Raw genomic sequence first — 24,311 nt, forward strand, 5'->3', positions numbered from 1 at the left:
TCGGATTCCACATGTGGGAGCCCGCAGTGGAGTACAGCCCCGTGCCTGGCCGGTGTCCGTGCGTACTTCTCATTCGGCTGCCTCTTCTGCACTGCGAATGTTCTGCACGGCTCGCTGTTGGATATGCCCAATACAGATTTTTTTTAAACCCTGATTTTCCCGTGTCATCGCTAGGCGATTGGCAATTGTGGAAAAGTCGCAGGTCGGACGGCTTCCATTGACTTTGAGAAAAAAATGCTTACAATTAGAGCATGCTGTGATTTTTCCTCAGCGAGCGAAAATCACAATTCATTTCTGCTTGTGTGCAGAAAAAAGCACTTTTCCATACTATGGAAGGTATGTGCTGCACATAGAGATGAGCGAGCGTACTCGCTAAGGCAAACTACTCGAGCGAGTAGTGTCTTATGTGAGTACCTGCCCACTTGTCTCCAAAGATTCGGGTGCCTGTGGGGGAGAGCGGTGAGTTGCGGGAGTGAGCAGGGGGGAGCGGGGAGGAGAGCGTGAGAGAGAGATCTCCCCCCGTTCCTCCCTGCTCTCCCCCGCCACTCCCCGCCGGCACCCGAATCTTTAGAGATAACCGGGCAGGTACTCGCATAAGGCACTACTCGCTCGAGTAGTTTGCCTTAGCGAATATGCTCACTCATGTCTAGCTGCAGACCCCAATGTGGACGCCTGCTCCATATTCCTTAATGCAAATACAGTCATTTGCAGCCAGGCTATGGCTGCCCATGCACAAGATAGTTGTCTGCTATCTAAGTTCTTCAGCAACATCTGCCGTCGGAAGGCTACCATACGCAGACGATAGGCCCGTTCTGCAGAAACCAGCAGGTTTGGGTCATCTATATCTCATGGGTATGGCCAACCTTAGTGACAATGTCTGCAATTAATTTGAGTGTTTCTAACCTGTAGCTGGAACTACTCATACTGATCAATGTGAATGCAAGTTACATTTTTCAGGACCGTTTAGAAAGTGCAGTGTGAGATTAGAAGGGGTTGTCCGACTCCGAAAACCAGTTTTAAAACATCATATAAGGGAGTAATGTGTCAATAGAAAGGGACCTCGTCATCTTTTAGCCCAAGCATAGACAGTACCTGGCACATACAAGCATTACATTCACAACCCTTTTACTTTAACAAGAACTGTGGAATACATTTTTCCAGAAGTGACGCTGCAGGAAACTCAACATTTGCACCGAGTTTCCCTACAGCTTAGTAAGGGTTGGGATGCCCTGCGATCAGCTTACCTTCAGGGACCCTTCTACAGACTGTTCAAAATGGATAACCCTCAGTTTAAGGCCGCTTTCACAATGGCATTGTGGCTGAAAATCACATATACGGGAGAAAGCTGCAACCAAGTCACGGCTAAATCTCCCGTTTTCCTGCCCGTCCACACGGCCGGGCTATGTGTACACCGCAACCCAGAATTCCGTGGGCCGGGGTGAGACCTTAGCACTGCTAAGGAGTCTCTCCCTCCCCATGCCGGCTGATAGCGGCAATAGAAGCTATAAGAGCTGCTGGCAAGGGGAGGAGGAGGGACTTTAGCAGCACTCGCCATGCTAAATTTCCTCCCCAGGCTATTGAAGCTGCCGGGGAGGGACTTAAGCAGCAAGGGGAGAGGGAGGGACTTTAGCAACACAAGCTGCTGCTAAACTCCCTCCCACCTCCCTTTTCCAGCAGCTCCCATAGGAGTCTATGGGAACGCCGGTGTATTCTGGCAAAAGATAGGACAAGTCCTATCTTTTCTGGCCATGCGTAAAAGCGGCCAGCCGGAATGAGCACCGTACGCGCGATCTTTTCCGGACGGCGGATTTTACGCACCAAAAAATTGCTCATCTGAATAAATTAATTGGAATTGGCTTCAGATGGTCGCAAAATAGCCGCGATAAAACGCTCGTGTGAAAGAGGCCGAACTTGTACGATATAAACTTCTCCATAACATTGGACAATCAGCAGTTGTATACTTCTTGGACAATAACTGAATGGCAGACATAATTGAGGCATGAGGCTGTCCCAACGGCTTTTGTGGGAATATCAGCCTACCATTTAGCCCAGCAATGCCATTAGAGGACTTCCAGCTCCAGGCAGATGCCATGCTTGATTAGTAACAAAACAAGCAGTTTCTTCTGAAGTCTGACCCACCTTGGGGTGTCACCGCACAGGGCATGGATTGTAAATATGCTGCTTTACTTCTCTTGTTCCTGAGTTGCGGCCTGTATTATAGTTCACATCTGTATTCACAGTTTTGCTGACTGCTTGTTACTAAATGGTGACTAAAGGTGTTTTTACACAGAGCGATCAACGTTCAAAAATCACTAGATCATTCAAATTTGAATGATAATCGTTCAGTATAAACGCAGCCAACAAATGAATGATGAACAATAATTCATTTGCTTATCATTCATCGTTCATTTCATGCAAGCATGAAAATCATCGTTGGCTCGTTCGCTAATCGTTCGGTTCAAACACGGATTGCTCAGTCGTTCTCATTCACCGATTCAGTGAATGTGAACGGCTGAAAAATTTAGCAAGTGAATGAGCAAATGAGTTATCTGCCTGTATAAATGTTATAGAGATAACAAGATGGAGCGTAGGAAATGGAAAATGCTGCCAATAGAGATATATAGAGTGTGCGTGTGTGGGTGAAGAGGGGTGTTGAGGGGGAGGGAGCTGCTGGTGGGAGAGAGACTTAAACAGCCATGCCAGCAGTTAATAGTAAGTGATTCTTTAGGGTGCGGGCAGACGAGCGCATAAACGGCGCGTTTTTGCGACCAAACGTATATACGTGACCATCTGAGGCAATGGTTTCGAATGTATTCGTTCACATGGGCGATTTTACGGCGCGTAAAAACGGCAATTCGAAAAAAAACGGAACATATGCGACCGAAATACGCGCCAACGCATATTCGATCGCCGAAAAGACCGTTTGCAAAGTAGGAACAAACGAAAATACGCTTTCTAGCTCTGGTCGTGATCGGTGAAAAACGATCGCTCGGGCGATTATACGTTGCGCTCGTGCGAACGTAAATACGCCTACGCTCGTCTGCCCGCACCCTCACTGTGCTGTAACTACTGCAATCACATCTCTACTGCTCAGTACATCTGAAAGGTCCTACATAACAATGTCATTTCTCTGTGTGTGTTAGAGACAGGGAGCAGAATCTTAAGTCTTCTTTGTGCACAGTGTATAGAACACAACATAGCAGCTAAGCTCCTCACCAGTTCAGACAGAGTGGAAAACCAGGTATGACACAAATCATATGATGGCCAGAAAGTGTTATACCTCATGAACATACACAGCAGCTCATTCTGAAAAGTCACCTGAAATGGTAGCTATCTTTTCCAATTTAGCTGATTCAGTGGGTCGGCTTAATTTATTGCTATGTTAGATTGCTGTAAAGTGCATATTTTAAAAAACTACTGCTCTGAGGGTACAAAATTGTGAATTCAGATCTTAACTATAATGCAGGCTTTAACTCATTGGGAAATAAGTAATACAAAGTATTTACAAAGTTATTCAACTTCTTATCTAGATGATTTGCGAACATGAAAATCAGAACCCCACAAATTTACTATCTTATTTCAACTTTAAAAAGGTTTTCAATGGTGAATCAGCATACAGTTTGGGGTTATCGAGGCTTCAGAGCCTCCTGGGAATACAGTCTGTTGCCCAACAAGGTTATCTTTGGATCTGTTTGTTAAACTGACAGTTAAACAAGAGCACCAACCATAATAAGGATTATTAATTTAGTGTTTAGCACCGACCATATTATACCATGGATATGTGTAGATGCACTTGGCTTGAAATAGCACCATAAAAAAACTTCCAAGTATTTTCTCAGAATGAACTTGAAACAGAAGAAAATTGCTTAAATGTCCAACAGTGCAGGAGTAATGCTACATTTCTTGGTGATATGTGAACTTTTGTTTCTAGGCACAAGGATCGCTAGCATGTTGTCCTTGACCCAGAAGATGAACCAAAATGGCTCTGAGTAAAATGGGATAATATTTCACCATGGTTACAATACAAACATGTGGCAATCCATTTGTTTAATTAGCTATCCATCAGCATGGATGATAGCCGTTCATTGCCAACATTAATGTTCCTAGATAGTAAGGTAATAAAAGTGATGTGTCTGTAGGATTAAATACTGTAGCATGCCAATGCCACAAGTGAAATGTGAGAAATATACAACAGCAGTGAGAAATCGGAGTTAATTTCGTACAAAGAGTAGAAAATTGAGAAATGACAGTCTTGACATGAGATGAGTCAGGAAGGAAAAACTAAAAGCGTAATAGAAAAACAAGTTTAAGAAAAAAAAACCTGTTTATGGGAAATTGAGAAAAATTGGGAAGCCACTAGATACAGTGGCAGAAGAAGTATTCAGTTGGCAGGAACAAAAACTGAGGAAACGGACTGCTCCTGATTAGTGCTAGTGGCCCTGGCAGGTCCGGCAGCACATCTGTCTGAAGTATGGTCGGCTACAGAACTTAAACTTGAGCACCAGGGGGCAGTAGGCCACTTTGTTGACATCTCTACATTCTGTAAAGAGCAAAGGGAAAGAACATTAGAAACAGGAAAGAACTGGAGAAAATGGTCTTCTGATGCACATTGGGAAAAAGGGAAAACGCATCTAAGAAACAGAGGGCGTAAGTCTCAGTCAAAGACGGAGGCACATATAAGGGGGAGAAAGGAAGAAGGAGTGAGAATACAGAACAGACAACAAAGCACACAGATGCAAGGCATTATTTGTATAAATAAGACTTTTTAAGAAAAACAAAAAGTTCTAACCATCTGGACTTTCCGAAGGTCCAGCCTCACATTTGTTTTCGCACTGCAGCATAGCAGGGGGGCGCACAGACTCTATGCATTCCACGGAGGGCTGTCCTGCGTGGCTCACGCATTGTACTGAACGTCTCTGCTGTCCAAGTCCACATTGTATTGAACACTGGGGAAAACAGATGGAAGAAATATCACAATCTGTACTTTCAGACTTGTGAGAATTGGATTTTTGGGGTATTATGATCGCTCCTACCTCAGACCATTCACCTGTCACCCAGCGGGACGGAGGACAACGTTGCAGCGTACACCTCATACTAGTGGCAGGCTTATCCGCTGCTTGGCATTGAGTGGGTGGCAGCGTGTTTTCATTGTCCCCTGACTTGCAAAGGACAACTCTATGTCTGTACCCGGGCCCACAGCTCGGCGTACACTGCAGGAAGAAGGAGGGTTTAGTATCCGTTCACCATCTCTCTCCTAGTCAGCTTAATGCAGTAACTAACATACAGCCCTCTCATTTAAAGGGCTTTTAGATGGAACGATTATCATTAAAAAATCATTGAAAGGAGTGATAATTACTCAGTCTAAATGCGAGCCAACAACTGAATGATAAACGAAAATCATTCACTTTTCATCCATCGTTCATTTTATGCAGGTATAAAAATCATGGCTGATTCGTTCATTCATCTTTCAGTTTAATTAGCGCTCGTTCAGTCGCTCTCATTGGCTTACACAGCAAATGTAAAAGACTGAAAGATTATTGAAGCCAACAATGTATCTGCCTGCCTAAACAGGTTGCACGAGAACGGATGAGCTAGAGGTGACGTCACCCGCTCAAATTACTATGGGCTCATCTAATAGGACCCTTACTGAACTGTACACATGACAAGTCAGATGTCTGCAAGGCATTGCCCAGCCTCCCTCCTACCTGATCTGACATTGCTGCAGTCTTCCTTGCAGTTCGGTAGCTGTCTGCCACCCAACATGTCTGCCACCCAACATGTGCCTGATAGCTGCCAAGGTAATTGTCCCACCCAGCATGCTGCAGTGTCTCTCCACAGCCGATGTCCGATGGAGTGGCAGAGAAAAACTGGTCAACCCGTTAATTATAGTCACAGTCTCTATTGCTCTATTGCAGAAAAATCTGCATAAATAACCTGCTGCATGTAAAGTTACTCTGAGGGTCTATTCACAACTTCAAGTCCTGTCATACAAACGCAATATCTGAATCCGCTCTCATATGTGCAGGGAATTGATGCCTGATACTTCCCTTGTCAATACCCTGCACAGTGTCTTCTATAATACCCAACTATAAGCATGAAGAATATGGCCACTGATGGCCACGAGGCTGCTACATGTATAAAGTGCTTAAACTAACTGTTTAAGCTGCAGGCGGTCATACGTGTAATAATGTTTCCATGGCCGGTTAGCTCAGTTGGGTTAGAGCGTGGTGTTAATAACGCCAAGGTTGTGGGCCAGCTTACGATTCTATGATGTAATGTCCATTCCAAAATGTTCAGTAGTCGCAAACTAGGACTATACGCAGATGATACAATCCTATTCTTATCGAACCCATCAGACTCCTTTGCCCAAGCCATGACACACATAGACAGATTCTCCCACTTTTCCGGACTACATGTTAATTGGTCCAAATCAACAATCCTCTATACAGAGGCCAACCCAAAAAACGACCCCTGCGTCGCAAGATACGGACTAAAACCAGTCTCAACATTCAAATATTTGGGAATGATCATGTCACACGACCATAATAATGCAATAACAGATAACATAAACCCACTCTTAGAAAATATAAAACACAAACTGAAGCGATGGGCTAAACTACCACTATCCGTAGCCGGACGCATAAATCTCATCAAAATGGTCGTCCAACCCAAATGCCTATACATATTACAGCATATGCCAGTGAATGTCCCCAAGCGCCTCTTTAAGTCCCTAAATTCCCTAATTATAACATTTATCTGGAATTCCTCCCGCTCTAAGCTGAGTCTATCAATCCTACAAAGACCCAAAGAGCAAGCCGGAATGGCCCTACCGGACCTCCGGCTTTACTACCTGGCAGGGCAACTGCGAAACATCAGAGCCTGGGTCTTGGGAAAAGAACTACCCATAGCAGACAAACAACTTGCTAAACAAGTAACAGGACAAAATCTCCTGAACTTCTTAGAATTCCCAGAATGCACCAAAGCCACCGAACTAATCCCACTTCATAAATTGGCTCTTAGCGTTTGGAAAGAAATAAAGGCTCTGCAGAGCTACCAGGGTGTAATACCAGAACTCCCCCTCTGGAACAATCCTGGTCTTACCGCACTACAGACCGTCCCAGACCCACAATACTGGATCGCCCAAGGAGTACAAACAATAAAAGATATATATATAGACGGAATACTCCCCACTTTTACACAACTGCGAGATAGACTACAGGCCCCACACCTCCAACTGTTCAGATTCTTTCAGTTAAGACATGCACCAAACTCCCAATTCCCCCCCCCCCCCCCTTCGGCCCGCATATCCAAATTCCCCACAATAGGAATTCTCAAATCCCAAGGACCCAAAGGCCTAATATCAGCTCTATACACACACCTCCTCTCAGCTAAAATAAATCCTACCCCCCCCCCCCCCAGCATATGATAAATGGAAACTTGCCATTGCTTCCCTTACACCTGAGGAATGGCAGTATATTTCCGAATCCCACCTGTCAGTATCACCAGCTGTAAATAACAAGCTAATCCAGCTATACATTATACACCAAGCCTACCTCACTCCCAATCGACTACACAAAATGCGCAATACGACCTCGGATTCATGCCAGAGATGCCGCCAACCAAGGGCGGACTTCTGGCACTTGATCTGGAAATGTCAGTACGTTAGGGAGTTCTGGTCAGAAGTAATAAATCTTGTAAACTCGCTGTTACAACCCCCATTATCCATTGAACTGGACCCTAAGGTGGCGCTGTTTGGTTTACTGGAGGAGGAGGTGTGGCCATTCCATATTCGGGTCTTCCTACAGAAGACACTATTCCTGGCCCGCAAAGAAATAGCCATGAAATGGATGGCAACAGAACCCCCTTCGACCCTACTTTGGATTCAAAACGTAAACACTGTAACCTCGTATGAAAAAATCATATACCAAAACAGAGGATGCCCGGCTAAATTCCAAAAAGTATGGGGAGCCTGGCTAAACTCTTACTCTACTCTGATCACCAACTGAAATTTAAACCCAATGCACGCTAATCCCCTCCCTCCCCCTCCCCACCCCCTAACATCCCCCCCCCCCCCCCCACTGACAAGCGCCTGGAAGACCTGTAACCTCTAGGACCCAAAATAAGGAAGAGCAAAACTCAACTTACGGTTTATATAAGTTTGAAAATGTTTATTGTTAATAAAGTTACAGACGGATAGTTTGGAAGGCACAGTAACAAGTTTGATGTTAACCTTTAAACTACGAATATGTTTCTATTTACGTTTATATGTACTGTACAAACCTTTTCTATTATGTGTCTCACAGACTGCTTATCATTAATAAATAAAACGAATTAAAAAAAAAAAATGTTCAGTAGTCAGGAAACATTTGAAGCATCAACAATAACTGCCTTGACAGATGAACGAGTTCCCTTTATATGATCTCTTTCATTATCCTATGCACATTACTCCTCACTTAATGATAGACGCAATCTTTAAAGTCTCCTAAATTCTAAATGCTATGCCACAGCGTAAAAAGGAAAAAAAATGTAACATTTACACAAAGTTATTTTGGTACCTCAGACCAGTCCAGTGCGACCCACTCTGGTGGGCATGCTTTGGTGTTGCAAGGCTCAAGCATAGTGGGCCGAGGTGTTGGACAGTTGCTATCATCTAGAGACTTCTCCTCCCCTGATGACACTCTCCGTTGGCAGATCACACTGCGGGTACGCACACCGGAATTGCAGCTTCGGCTACATTCAGACCACGAACCTATTGCCCACCTAATATAGAAGCAAATGAAATTACTGATAGCAAACAAATATATGTATTCTTTATGCCTATGTTATGACTTATGGTCACCGTAAAAAGCCCACAAAGTCCATCTCGTTGCCGTTATGTGATTTCCTTTCTATTTCTCTCTTAGGATAGATCTGTACTTGTACTGGCACCTTGAGTTCATTTATTTTTCCATCCTCGTCGGCTGGGAGTTTGTTCTACACATCTACTACTCTTTCAGCAATGTAATGTTTCCTGCCGCTGCTTCTGATCTTCCACAACTAATCTCGGATTGTCCCCCTTGTTCTAGTGTTTAGCTTCCTAATAAAACCCTTCCCTTCAGAAGCTACATGTTCTGTAACAGATCTGAAGGTATCGATCATGTCCCCCTCTCCCTTCAAGATATAAAAAATCAAGTTCTTTAAATCTTTCCTGATTTTGACATTACTTTTGTACAGTGGGGCTTATTGATGGCACCGCGATGGGGCTAAATATACCCCCAGTTATGGCATTCTTTTTATAGCATCTTGGGAGGAGTTTTATTCATGAGTTTTTGGTATAATGAAGAGATGAAGTTCTGGTACTTTGCAGAGGGTACATTGATGACTTGCTTTCTGTCTGGAGAGGAGGAACACTTGAAAGAATTGATGACTAAAATTAATGACATTGATTGGAGCATAGATTTCTTATATGATTACAGTTGGCCGATCCAGCACTGGAATATATTCTTCTGCTTTCTGGAACTTTCTGCCATAATACTCTACTGCAATCCAGCAATGGATTAGAAGGTGTGTGAGTAGAATAAGATCATTCATGCTCCTCTTGGAAATATACAAATGGGAAGCTGGAACAATACCTCTGCGGCGCCACCTATTGGAAGGTAGTATTCCTGCAAGTCAATGTTAGACCTTAAACAAATCTCATAATGACTGGGAATTATGAGCCAAAGCCAGAATGTTCTCAAGAAGGAAAAGATAACCATACACATACATCTGTTTCTGGGTCTGTGCCCCTCAGTAGGTTTTTGGATTACTCCTATCATTACTCTTACCTGAAATTGAGTTTTCCTTCCCATTACATTGCAAATTAAGTGTTTGTTTTTTTTAAGTGTATATTATTATATTCTGTATATGTAGTTTACAAAATAAATAAAAAAACTCTTATGAACCATGTAACGAATATCCTTTGTGTGCTTCTAACGACAGGTACAGTATGCCCTGCATTTATCTCCGTAGGTTTCCTGTCCGGTAGTGGGGGGGGTTGTCTCTAGGGGTGCTGTAATAAGATTGGGGATAACTCAATTGGCTGGGCCTCCATACTGTAGTTACTGCAACAGTTGCCCACGATCTTGGCAGCATTATCGTCAACATTGTATGGCCATTGGCTGCTGCGGGTGAGTGGAGTTTCGAATGCATGTGGTTACCACAGCCTGGAAACCCACCCTTAATGCAGAGAGTAATCACTTGTTTTTTTAAAGAAAAGATGGCTAGTCCATTGTACAAAAATGGATTACAGCTATATCAGGGGTGTAGCTAAAGGCTCATGGGCCCGGGTGCAAAAGTTGATCTTGGGGCCCCCTAACTTCTCTTAGCCCCCTAATGCAGAGGCATAACTTGAAGCTCCTGGGCCCCAATGCAAAACCTGTAACAGGGCCCCCAACTATAACTCTTTAATCATAGTACTGGGCTCCCTATAGGGAGAAGAGAGGCCTTATGCAACTGCATCCCCTATAGTTAAGCCAGAGAGCTATATAAGTAAAGATTATTACTCTTATTATTGTATGCCCCGTAGAAGACCTGTGGACGTCAGCCTTGTGTACTCCACTGTTGTACCCTGGGTTGCCCTGCTTTACAGAAAGCATTATGACAAAGATGAGACTGCAGTCTTAATTAAAGGGCTTGTCCCGCGCCGAAACGTTTTTTGTTTTTTTTTTTCAATAGCCCCCCGTTCGGCGCGAAACAAACCCGATGCAGGGGTTTTAAAAAAAAAAACGGATAGTACTTACCCGAATCCCCGCGCTCCGGTGACTTCTTACTTACCTTGTGAAGATGGCCGCCGGGATCTTCACCCACGGTGGACTGCAGGTCTTCTCCCATGGTGCACCGTGGGCTCTGTGCGTTCCATTGCCGATTCCAGCCTCCTGATTGGCTGGAATCGGCACACGTGACGGGGCGGAGCTATGAGGAGCAGCTCTCCAGCACGAGCGGACCCATTTAGAAGGGAGAAGACCGGACTGCGCAAGCGCGTCTAATCGGGAGATTAGATGCTGAAATTAGACGGCTCCATGGAAACGAGGACGCTAGCAACGGAGCAGGTAAGTGAATAACTTCTGTTTGGCTCATATTTAATGCACGATGTATATTACAAAGTGCATTAATATGACCATACAGAAGTGCTGAACCCCACTTGCTTTCGCGGGACAATCCCTTTAAATCCGTCATCCATGTATATATATATATATATATATATATATATATATATATATATATAGATGTATATATATCTCGTTCATGTACATTCTTATGAGCATCCAGTGAATAAATATATTTGTGTTCTGAAATGCATATAAAAATAGGATGATTATATAGTAACATAGAAAAGGACCAATGTGCTTGTTTTTTATTTGCAGAAACCCACAGGTGACTTATGTAACAATCTAATATGGTATATTCAGAACTTGGCCAAATATCTGATATCAGAAATATATTTTTTGCTTTTTCCTTGTTTTTTCAGTTGATTTTACCTGCTGACCAATTATACTGAGCAACGCTTCACATAAACCAATGTCAAAGGGTTAATGTACAATGAGCATCCTAAAACGATTCATGGGTACACAAGAGATGCAAAGTCTTACTCACCCAGGAGTACATGGCTCGGTGTTACAGAGACGTTGCTTTTCCGGCATTTTCTCTTGTGCGCCACACATGTCATCAGACACAGCAGATCCATCAGTCAGTCTTTTGCAAATAACATGCTGCATCTGCACCCCTAAAGGAGATGTTATATGGGAAATATTGGTAAAACTAGTACTTAAGGCTTTTCTTAATATGAGTTAATTCTTTAGCATACCTCCAGCACATAGAGCAGAGCATTTAGTCCACGGCGAGAGATGCCAGCTATACCCACTCTGTGAACGTCTATTGATGGGGGCATTAAATCTGTAGCGAATGACTGATAGCTCCTCTCTCATCATAACCTGGGAGAAATATGATTAATCTGATATATCTGGTGCATTGGGCTTATAACTGCATGGCTATGCCACTTTTACAGAATGTTTTGCAGACATTTCTGTGAGTACAACTCCGTCCCATACATTTACATGGTGTTTCTGCAACATGTGCATATTTAGGCTGCTTGCACACAGGTGGGTCGGACCCTGCATGCGGGATTCCTGCAGCGGAGTTAGAGCCGGTGCCCAGCCAGTGACCCAAGCTTACCGCTCCGCCGGTCTTCTCCTCTGCTGCATATGTGCTGACCGGCACATGTGCAGTACAGAGGACGGGGCGCCATCTCTATGGCGATGACACGGCCTCCTCTGCTGTAAATGTGCCAGCAGGATGATTGCAGGATGGACGGCTTCCATTGACGTCAATGGAAGCCAGCCGTGCGTAGCCCGCACAAAATCGCAGCATGCTGCAATTTCTCCTCCGCGAGCGGAAAATCACAATAATTTCCGATCGTGGGCAGGAAATCGTGTTTTCTCATCGCATGCTATGGGCTGGAGAATCTGGAGGTGCAATCCCGCTCCAGATTTTGCAATGCGAATCCACCCGTGTGCGGGAAGCCTTATACAAAGCCATTCAGATATACTGAACAGTTGCAGAAAGGTACAATCTGACAAGTTTGAACACATAGCAAGTCTAAAACTGTTGAAGCAGATTTTACAGCTAATTAGAAATGAGAAAACATGTCTCACAACTTACACCTTCCCATGGACAGACCAAATAATAGCTGCTTACCATAAGAACTAGTGTTACATTAGTGGGTCCTAAAGCTTCAAGTGACTCCGGTTCATCCTGAGGTCTTCTATAGTGGAACATGGTCCCTGCAGCATCAAATTTCTTTGGCGTGTCCGGTGGAAGTTTGCCATTAATAAAGTATTCACCTGCATCGTCTGCTTTCAGGGCTATGAAAAATATATTATATAAAATGAAAAAAAATTCTAGCATTAATATATACATATGCAGCGCTCCCTGCACATACCATTCTAATTGGCCCAGGATGACCATTGTAAGTTGAAAATATTGTATGTTGGAACTATAACTCTATGGAAATCTGCTAATTGGTTCTGAAGCCCTAAAATGTTAACCAAAAGTAATGCAAAATGAAGATTTAGGGCTCCTGTCCACGGGCGAATGTTCACTGCGTTCCCCGCAGCGATAATCCAGCCACGGGGAACGCAGTGAACGCTTTCCATAGCGTTGCTATGGAAAGCGCAGCCCCCCTGTTCGCAAGAGTAGAATCATAGCGAAAAAGCATGTCGGGAATTGCCACGATTCTCCGCGGTGAGCCCATCTGTCAAATAGGCTCACCGTGGAGATCCGTCTGCTGGCTCCTGCTTCCTGGCGGCAGCTCCCCGGCGGATTTCGCAGCGCCCGTGGACAGGCAGCCTAAAGAAAATGAAGTCAGTTTCTATGTGAGGACAGAAGCATTTTCTGCTGTCCTACAGCAGACAGTGCACCACACAAATAACACCGAGCCACCCTAATCCTGGCAATACAGAACAGGGAGTACCATAGTGTCTTGTAGAGAGGCGCTACCAGACAACCAATCAGTGCATGCAGTTCAGTAATGCAATGAAATGTCCATACTGATTGCCTAGATTTTCCAGCAAAATGCACATGTCGCAGATCCGGACTGTCTGTGATGTTCTATGTTGAGTCTTTTTTCAGGTTCCAATGGCGCAGCAAAGACCGCTATGAGTTCAAAATATCGTATCTAAGGCCATAGTAAATTAAAGCACCACTGTATACATATATACAGTCATGAAAAAAATAAGTGTGATTGTTCTCAGCAAGAGAAACCAAGTAATCTTGTAGATATGATACCTTTTAATGGCTAACAAAAATACATGATGATACAGCGAGCTTTCCAATATCTGAGAATCCTTCTTCAGGCGATATGTGTGTTTTGCTACTTTAACTTAGTAGCTACTTTAACCCCTTAATGACGCGGTCCTTTTTTTTTCCTGTTTTCGTTTTTTTCTTCCCCCTTATAAAAAAATCAGAACTCCTTTATTTATCCATCGACGTTGCTGTATACGGTCTTGTTTTTTGCGGGGAAAGTTGTATTTTTTAATGGTGCTATTTAATGTATCATATATTATAATGTATTGAAAAACTTTAAAAAAGTGGAGTAAAATGAAAAACAAAATGACATTCCGCCATCTTTCAGTGCGTCTTGTTTCTACGGCGCACAAACTGCAACAAAAGCAACATGATAACTTTATTCTATGGGTCATTACGATTACTACGATACCAAACTTGTATAGTTTGTGTTTTTGCTGTACTACTTTTTTTTTTTATTATTTTCTACCACCATCGTCCGAGCGCAATAACTTTTTTATATTTCCATCAAGATAGTTGTGCGAGGGCTCATTTTTTGCAAGACATCTTGTAGTTTACATCGGTTCGGTACCATTTCAGAATACATATGACTTTTTGATCGCTTTTTATTGCATTTTTTCAGGGAGACAGGGTGACTGAAAAAGTGCATTTCTAGCATTCTTTATTATTTCTTCAGACGACATTCACCATGCATGGTAAATTATGTGCTGCTTTTTTTATTTAGATTTTTTTATTATAGATATGGCAGAAGGAGGCTGATTTAAACTTTTAATACTTTTTTTCACAATTAATAAAACTTTATTGATCTTATTTTTACTTTTTATTTACCCCTCCCCTAGGGGACCACAACTAGCGATGCTTTAATCGCTCCTACAGTATGATGTAATGCCACAGCATTTCATCATACTGCAATCTGACAGGAAGTTTATCAAGCCACCCCACAGGGATGGCTTGATAGGTAGTCTGCTAAGGCAGCCCGGGGGCCTTTCAGAAGGCTCCCCGCTGCTATGACACCTGCACGTCTCTCTGAGATCTCATCGCAGGAGAGCCCTACAGGACCCCAGCACATCATTTGGGGGATTTAAATGCCGTTGTCAGAATTGACAGCGGCATTAAAGGGTTAATAGTCGCAATTGGCCATGCGGCTGATTGCAGCTATTGCCTGTAATAAACAGCCGGCGCCCGCGCTTTATAAAGAGAGGTCGCCCCGTAAATGTACATCATATAGCCGGAAGGGGTTAAAATGAATTTTGCCCCCTCATTGGATTGTTGGTGGTGCTATCTTAGCAACCTTTGTTAAAGGGCCGTGCTAGTGAAAACACATTTTTCCTTCCCTTCCCTCATCACCTGATTGTCTGACATACTTCGGAGGTCTCCTTTGTATAATTAACCACTTTCCTGCACTGCATTCCCATGTCTGATGCTTGTCAGGCACCATCTTGAGAGCTAGATTTTTTTTACTTTCACTTCCAATCAATCCCTTAATGTATCAGCCCAACCTTAGTTAAAGCTATGCCATTTTTGTCTGCAGGGGTGGACAGTTTAATTACCATCACCTTCTATATTCAACTAAATAGACCATAAGCATACAGTCAGGAGGATGAGCTGCGATCTCCTCTATTATAACTGTGTGACAGGAGCTGTGTGATCATCATCAGTAACTGTGATAAGAGTGTCTGTGTCCCCTTCAGGCAGTTTTTGTGATAGATCCATGTAACAGTATCACACAGACTGAGAAGCTGACTAGAGAATGAACCTATAACTCCAAGTCAATCTTAGCTGAACCGAATATAGGTCACTGAGGAGAAAGAGGCCAGGAGTGTCAGATAGAAAGGAAGAACTAACAAAGGTAACACTAGCCGGCTTATGGATTCTGGGGGAATAGCTGCATCGTGAATGAAAAAAAAATCACCAGATATGTTGTGATTGTACAAACTTGTGAATCAGCAATAAGGAAGCAATAATGATGTCTCGTGAATCCTGAAGTTCAGAACATATATCTAAATGAACAGTTCAAAAGTGAAAAATAGAGCTGCTTTTTGATCTCTACCATACATTTCTTCACTGTACTACATGCAATGCACCTGTTTGGTTTCTCCAATATTGCAGCTTCTGTCGGCTTGTGTCCTTCCCTTAACTGTGATTAATGGTAATATCTGTATAGCCTAGCTGTCTGATGGTTCTCATACATATTAGAGCAATGTCCGCTCAACTTGTCGAGTTCAGGGTGATCGGCTGATTTGTCGTATGTGTCGGAGTACAGTATGCCGACATCTGTTATCGGGAAATAGAAGGATCAGGCATGTCAGATTTCAGCATGCCCAATCCTTTATTTTCACAGGAGATAAGCCATTGCTAGAGGTGTTTGGCAACAACTTATTCATCTCTCCCCACTGAGAACACATGAATGCTCGGCCAGGCTGAACACGCTTATATGGGTGTGTAGTGTACCAGAACAACATCCTTGTTCCCTCTATAAATGTCATACATGTATTGTCTCATATGGATGCACTGCACAAAGCTGTCATGTCATTTTCTGTATGTGTGTTGCACAGCTGCGGCATCTGAAGGGTTAACTGTGATAAAATCATTGCTTGTCAGCTCTGTCTGCTGAATGTATCTATTCTCTTATGTCATGCGGCACAAGTGAAGGTATAAATGTGAGTGTTAGAGAGCGGGAAAGGGTTTCATCTTCAGGAGGAGAGAGTGTTAACACAGAGCCGCATGGAAGCACCTTTAGCTTCCATGTAGGTGAAGATGGAGGAAGAAGAGTGACTAACCGTAGTGTCTGGCGAGTGGATGTGAGAGGAGTGAGTCCCTTCCAGAGAGAGAGCGCACTACCCCAGTTTACTGAAACAGGTACCTATTTACAACATAGGTGTTTTTCCTATGCGGCTGTCCATCATTAGGATCACCGCACAGAGGTACATAATTATGACACCTACACAGATGCTGTGCGGGGTGCATCTAGGCTAAACCATCTTCTTGCGTAATTTTGTCTGCCAGAGTGTTTGTGGAGTGACCCCTACCCTTTTCCTCCTCTGGAGTGTTCCCAATTCCAAGACAGGTGACATATAGATAACAAGGACTATAGGGCCGTATTGTTCCTGTGTATCCTCCCTACCTCTCAACTATAACCTGTAACTGCTACAAGTGAATTATACCTGTAATCACCTGTTATACAAATTTCCTCCAAGTAAAAGTTTTACCGGGCCTTAACTGTTCCTAAGGACCCGAGGTACTACACACAAGTCTGCCTGTTATTACTCGTCGCAGTGGTTAACGGTGTGTGGGAATGGTGGCGTCACGAGTGATATCTACTGCAACCACCTTATATTCTTTATTGGCACTCCCAGCCAAAGGAGTGTCGAAGCTTGGCTTGCAGTTTACTCTGGCCTTGGTTGCGTGTCATCCCTACGGTACCAGAGCATGGTGAGTACCGTGACACGTCAGCACTTCACCCTCCCAGCTCTTCACGTTAGCCAGGTGCCCAGGGTCACCCTTCTGGGGTGTTGCAGGGGAGTCGAGAAGAATAACTATCAAATGAACAAGAGATGGGCAGAGGGCTACTGAATGTGCCGACACAAGTGGCAATAACAAAAAGTCCCTTTCAGCTAGTCTTAGATGTGGATTACTGAGCAAGTGCGTGTTAGCATTTGGCTACTAAGATGTGACCAAAGTAAAGACAGCAAACTTAAATCGATCCCTGGATCTTAGAAGACATGCTCTTTTATTAAGAAACTGGCTGAGCCCCATTGGACCATAGAGTGGCTGATGATGTAATACAAGGATGGTCAGGATCTGCCAGCGAGAGAGCCACACTTTGCAAGCGTCATAAAGTGGTGGCACTATCTTTTACGTCCATATTAATCGGGGTTGTGCCTTAAAATCTTAATCCGTATCATCTGTATAGTCATGCAGATATATAAAGTCTATAAAAAAGACACATTAAAAACATTCCGGCCCAATACCACCTTGTTTTTAACAGCATTAAATGGCTGGGATTATTGTTATTCTCACAATTGGTTATGTAGGATTTAGCGTAGCTCAGGGCTACCATAAAATGAAAAAAAGGCATGGTTTAACCTTTAACTCGTCATCACTTTTTACCATAGTAATCCAAGCGCAACACTAGAATTATCACCTACATCTGTTTAGAAAATGTATTTCCCCACGGCTCTTAATAAATCCATACCTGAAGAATCACAGTTTAAAAAGTTCCTGGGTGTAATGTAAATTACATAGACCAGTCCAATTGGCTGGCTGGACCTGTCTCTCTTGTCTGTAGGCTTTCCCCATAAGTCCGCCTTTCTCTTCTCCTATCATAGCACCTCATCTATGCTGCGCAGCAAAATCTTGCACCGCTGATGACTGACGCATGCGCAGATCATGTGTAGTATTTTTTGGGCATAATCACGGTGCGGGTCAGTGATTAATGTCATAGGAGAAAAGAGAAGTGGATGTATGGGAAAGACTTGCAGACAAGACAGACGGTCTAGCCCGCCCACCGGACTGGTTTGTGTAATTTGCATGCCACAGGAATGCCTTTATAAAGAGCCACGGGGAGTATGTTTTCAAAGTATATGTAGCTGATAATTCTAGTGCTGGACTTGGTTTAGTATGGTGAAAAATGATGATAGCTTTGCTTTAATTCATCACTAGCCATATATTTATTCTACTCACCCAAGTAGTTTTGTGATACATTCAGCTGCCGAATGTCAATATGAACAGAACCTTTGGGAATCCAGACCACCTCCTCATATCCTTGAGAAATGGGGGAGGAAGAGAGGGGGAATAAGCTGTAAGAGAGATGTTGAACATAACACTCAAACGTGTAAACACATCCCTCACATCCGCACATCAGTGTTCTCACTCATGCCACAATACAGAAATCCGTATGTACACTCTTTGTCAGAAATAATCCGACCCAAGAAAAAGTTGTTGTTTCGCTGCAGAACCTGCAGTTCCGTCTCAGGCAGATCTGTAAATGATGAGAGTTGTGGTGATTAGATGAACGGTCTTGTCACCTGAGGCCCTAAAAATGGTTACCCCCATATAAAAGGCCTATAAGTGGCTCTCGGAGGCTCCTTGTGTACAGTGACCTCTTCTTCCGCTTGTGTAGAGCTTGTTGACCACTAGACGCCTCTACGACGCAGAGAAGAGATTTCACCCCATTACCAAAGTCTGAGAGAGGGCGCATTATTGAGATGTGAGAAGCTGGATGCTCATATCAATGAATTGTCCTCCCCCCTCCCCCGGGCCGTTCTGACCAGACTGTTAAGGGGTGTTGGGACCAGTGGAAGCATGAGGGCACACAAGGTGACCAGGCTCAGGACGCCTCCGACAGACAACCAGTAGGGAGAACAGTCTGACCAGACTGTTAGGATGTGTTGGGACCAGTGGATGCGTGAGGGCACACAAGGTGACTGGGCTCAGGAGACCCTCGACAGACAACCAGTAGAGAGGACCGGCTGATCGTCCAACAAGCACCAGCAGCTCCAACTGTTTCATTGTCCACCATCCAAAGACAGATTGCACCATCGTTACAGTTCGCCGTGTCTCAAAAATTCCACAATTACAGCAGCACCACAAAATAATCCCCACAAGGGGAGAGCAATCTGGCCTCCACACCACTGGTATTGCACTCTCTGTCACCAGACCTGGATAGCAGGATCCAAATTCAACAGTCCATATAAGATACAGCTGAGCAGCAATTTCAGGGAAGTTTGTTTTCCATATATACTCACACCGAGATCCTAAGATCAAGTCGTGTTTATTTCAAAGTACATATTCCATACAGAATGGTCTGGCATCCTGTATCCACTATGTGTAGGAGTGTACACCAAGCATCCTCCCCCCTCATTATCAAGAGGCAGTGTGAGTGGTTGTCTTATCGGTGTCCTGCACAGGTGTTATTGGCTCCTCCATTTGTAGTCAGCTACCTGCATGGTGAGAGGAGGATGCATCTATGTGCACTCCTCAGTCAGTAAGTAACGGCCATTTTCTGTGATTGTTTTTACATATTCCATAGCCATGCAACGTTTCGACCATAGTGTGGTCTTTGTCAAGCATATACAAACAGGCTAATAGTCATACATTATATATACCACCACCACCAATAGTCTACATCTGCTATACATAGGACACACCTACAGCACGATATCAGTTCGCCATGTCTGTCAGAACCATTTCCAGGCACTTGGTTGAAGGACATTTGGTCTCACAGCACCCATTACGTGTTCGCCTTTGACACGCATCGTTGTCTCTGTTTGCAGTGATGTTGTGAACAACTAAACTGAATGCTGCAGAGGGGAACTGGGTTGTCTTCAATGACAAATCCAGGTTTAGTTTGGGCGCTGACGATGACCGTGTTAGTGTCTGGAGACCTCCAGAGGAGCGCCTTAATCCTGCCCCCGGCTAGTGTGATGGTCTGGGGGGGCCATCTCATACGATGGTTGGTCCCTCCTAGTAGTAGTATGAGGGACAACAGCTCAGCGATATGTACAGGACATCCACATACGTTCCTCTCATGAAGGCTTCCAAGAGGTTGCAGGCTAATGCTCGGCTGCACACACAAGGGGGTCACAGGAAGCCCCCACAACATTGTGACATTTCCATGGCTGCCCAGTCGCCAGGTTTATCGCCAGTAGAACATATATGGGACCATCTAGGATGCCAACTTCCACAGCCTAAGAGTCCCCCTCTCCTCTTCACTGTACCACCCCCCCCCCCCACACACACACACACAGTGAGGAGGAGCTTGAGTAGAGTGGTGGCCAATGATAGCCGCATCATTAATGTTCAATGGGACTGACAGAAGGAGCCAAATATAAGTCTCAGCTATTTCTGCAGCCCCACTGAAATGAGTGGACCCCAACTGTGCAGGGTGCATTGAGGAGAAGAGGGGGACCCAGGACCCATGTTCTCAAAATAAGTGGTGGTCTCTCCCTATGAGAGTTTTATTACCTATCCCGTGAAGAGGTGATAAAGCATGATTTCAGACGAGCCTCTTTAAGCTGCAGACAGAAAAATTGTATTCACTTTTCCCATAGAAGTGAACCTTCCTCTGTGTGAGCAGATCAGTGATCCCATATGAGGTGCGCCAATCTATTCAATGTTTTAGGGTGGAAATGGCCAAGTACCAGGCTTCATTGTATGAATCCTTTAACCCCTTAAGGACTAAGATTTTGTCAAATTGTGTATATTTTGTTGCATTTTTAACTCTGAACGGCTTCCAGAAAATTCTTGCATTTTTTATGCAGACTTCAGTTGCAGAATTCAATCTCCTGTATAATAATAATAATCTTTATTTGTATAGCGCCAACATATTCCACAGCGCTTGTATGTTAGAAATCTGCAATTACAATTCCACAAGACGTCCTCAATTCTGTAGCAGAATTTAATCTTGCGCTCTGAAAGTAAAGATGTGCAGATTTTAACAGGTGTGGAATTCAATTCTCGTAGGGATAACATTGTGACACAGAAATGTCAATGTGGACTAATTCCGTCTGTGAAAGGTGCCTTGTGGAGATCCAGCAAAATGTGCAAACTAACTTCTCTAGGAGAAACATTTTTTCTCCTACACTCGTGCGTCTTGTCATTTGAGTAAATGACCGCAGTGGCGCAATGCTACATTATAGCGAGGATGTAAACGCGCAGATGATGTTCCCTGATCTGCTTGTTTAGGTAAACCACAAATATTGATCAATAGAAAACCACAGCACAAGCCACATGAATTTCCATGCCTTTTGTGCCACAAGCCCTGATGCCAACTTGTCGGTGACTATTACTGAAGGGTGGACAGTTATGACTATTATTTCTCACCTGTCTCATGTAGGGACTGGTTGAAGACTCCCTCAATTGTCTCACACGTATTTCCATCACCACCACACACTCGACATTTGTCTTCTCTGACATCAGATCCCAAAATCCGATCACAGCCCACATGCTAATAGAAAATGAAATCAAGAGCGTCTCATGATGGAGATAATAATTAAATCTACTTTTTACTAGTTCTCAGTGCATCACCAAGTATGTGCGGTCCTACAGAGTTATGGCTGAACTGAGTACAAAGACAGATTTCTTCATTTAAAAAGTTCCAAAAAGTTCATTGGAAGTTAGGACCCCTAGAGGATTCACTGGCTATACAGTACTATCCTTGATTTAGACCTATTAGCCATAAACATGAATTTTATACTTTTTTCCTTTTACAAAAGGTCACAAATTAATGCAAAACTGCATGAAAGTGCCCATAGCTGTAACCTGCTGGGTGGTTTTAAAAAAACTAAATCTGTACGGGTGTGATTGGAGGGGTTGTATATCAGCCAACTTAAGATAGGAGAGTAAACCTAGGGGAAAATTTACTAAGCCTAGCATTTCTGACACTAGGCTTAGTATAGTTTCATAGATCAAATAAAGCAAGTTCTGTTGGTGGTATAAAAAAGTACAGAGCTACCAGAAGTGAGCCACTTCCAAAAAAACTCTCCCAATTGGCAATTTTACGGTTATGAGTGAATTATGTGCTTATATGTTTGGACTGCACAGGGGCGATCAGAACTGACTTCATAGGATAGTCCACATCTCTTACATGGCATTGCCTTGCAGCGTTACAGAGGACGTACCTTGCATTCCCCGTTGACGCACACATCGTAGGAGTCGGGTCTGCACGGAGTGCCGTCTATCACCGCCGCCGCTTTTTCAGTATAAAAGTTGAATCCTTCAGCTAAACAGTTCAGTGAACACGACTTCACACCGCCTTTAATCACAAAGGGACAACATGACAGAATTCTTTTTCACATTCCTTTCTGGAGAAACATCTAGACATCTTTTAAATGAATGAATTGACCCACATTCCGTAGTCTCACTGGTCTTACACTTTTAGGGCGGATTCAGACAAGTGCGGTTTTCTTCCCTGTGATAATCATGGCCACGAAACGGGACAAAACCAAACCATTGATTTCAATAGGATTTCAGTGGTTTCATTCTCACTATCGGAATTCTTGCCCGTTAATTGCACGTCCGAGAAAAGATAGGTCCTTCCCTGTAGTAAATACTACATGCGGGGAAGATTAGGCAGCACCTGTCTTCCTGCGGTTATATCCAAACTGCTGCGCTCTGGCACACAGTTTGAAAAGCTGATGAAGGGGCGAACATAGTTGCACCTACGATCGTCTGAAACCACCCTTGAGATGATGTTTTCCTAACGGAATATTCACACAGGACAGATTTCTTGCAGAAATTTGTAACTAAAGATCAGTTCTCTCTGAATGGAGATGTTCACAGCCACGTATTTCCGGAAGCTGCATTTAGAAGAGGATTGCAAAACCTGCAGCCCATTAGCCACATTTGCAGTGATGCCATTCTATGCGGCTGCAATCATCAGGAAACAAACCTACTTGTCTGCGGCGCAATAATTCTGAAATAAGAGGCTGTTGAATTCAATCTGTTTGAGTCTTATCCTGATAGATGGGATACCCAAAATTGGAACCCGCACCTTCCAGACACTTATGGCACATACAGTCAACACCACGTTTCCCTGAAAATAAGCCCTACCCTATTTTCAAGGGGTTTGAAATATAAGCCCTCCCCGAAAATAAGCCCTAGCACATTGAAAAATAAATAAAAATCATCAATACTCACCTAGCCATCGGCGTCTGAGTCCCCCACGCTGGTCCCCAGGGCTGCGGCAGGCTGCCATGTCCTCTGCACTGACACAGAACTCTCCTTCTGGTGACAGGGCTTTGAATACCCTGGTTCCAGCAAGCAAGTGCTGTGCTTGGATCGAGCGCCAGCCAATCAGAGCCGACACTTGATCATTCACAGCCATTCAGTGAATGACATCACTGCATGGATGTGATTGGCTCATTGAGCACTGGCTCTGATAGGCTGAGCCATGGCGCTCGTGAGCCCATCACAGCACTCACATATTCAAGCCCCATCACCAGATGGAGAGTTCTGTGTGAACACCGAGGACACTGCAGCCTGCCACAGTGTTGTTGGAGATCAGCAGCGACAGAGACCCAGACGCCACAGACCAGGTGAGTATAAGACTCCCCCTGAAAATAAGACACTGTGCAATATTTTGGGGCAAAAATTAATATAAGTCAGTGTCTTATTTTGGGGGAAACACGGTATGCCTTAAATGTCTGAAGTAGGAACATACCTTTACGTTGCGAGTTGTTATAATCTGGGGCCCTCAAACCAGAAGAGGTTGTGCAGATGTAAATTAGATGACTAGGACAGTTGCAAGAAAGTCTGCTCTTACACCCTTAAGGGACCTTTCACTCCAGATAAAATATTTCCACAGAATTTGCCACTAAATGGCATAAAGGGGATTTTCATGAAGAATTGCCAACAGAATTAAGCCACTTTCAATTCGACATCAAAATCTACACACCAGATTTGTGGATTTTGGTGCCGAATTTTCCGAGATCGGTAAACTCCGCTGCAGCCTGTGAAATAATTTGTCCTGTGTGGAAGTCCACTAAATA

The 24,311-nt window shown here is 43.8% G+C and overlaps 1 protein-coding gene across 2 annotated transcripts in view; it reads right to left on the reverse strand.

Annotated features, from left to right (window-relative positions):
* Positions 1–613: 613 nt before the first annotated feature.
* The window catches only part of ADAMTS10 (ADAM metallopeptidase with thrombospondin type 1 motif 10), a 114,547-nt gene continuing 90,849 nt past the window's right edge, over positions 614–24,311 (reverse strand). For both annotated transcript variants that reach the window (XM_066574189.1, XM_066574188.1), the window contains exons 16-25: positions 22,443–22,576; positions 21,646–21,769; positions 18,505–18,585; positions 12,715–12,881; positions 11,825–11,951; positions 11,614–11,743; positions 8,556–8,760; positions 5,034–5,210; positions 4,790–4,946; positions 614–4,540 (exon numbers count right to left, since the gene is read on the reverse strand). In XM_066574189.1, coding sequence (XP_066430286.1) covers positions 4,431–4,540; positions 4,790–4,946; positions 5,034–5,210; positions 8,556–8,760; positions 11,614–11,743; positions 11,825–11,951; positions 12,715–12,881; positions 18,505–18,585; positions 21,646–21,769; positions 22,443–22,576 — 1,412 coding nt within the window. In that variant the 3' untranslated portion in view covers positions 614–4,430. The remainder of the gene's footprint in view (positions 4,541–4,789; positions 4,947–5,033; positions 5,211–8,555; positions 8,761–11,613; positions 11,744–11,824; positions 11,952–12,714; positions 12,882–18,504; positions 18,586–21,645; positions 21,770–22,442; positions 22,577–24,311) is intronic.

The sequence above is a fragment of the Eleutherodactylus coqui genome, chromosome 7, assembly GCF_035609145.1.
Source record: "Eleutherodactylus coqui strain aEleCoq1 chromosome 7, aEleCoq1.hap1, whole genome shotgun sequence".
In the NCBI taxonomy this organism is placed as follows: domain Eukaryota; kingdom Metazoa; phylum Chordata; class Amphibia; order Anura; family Eleutherodactylidae; genus Eleutherodactylus; species Eleutherodactylus coqui.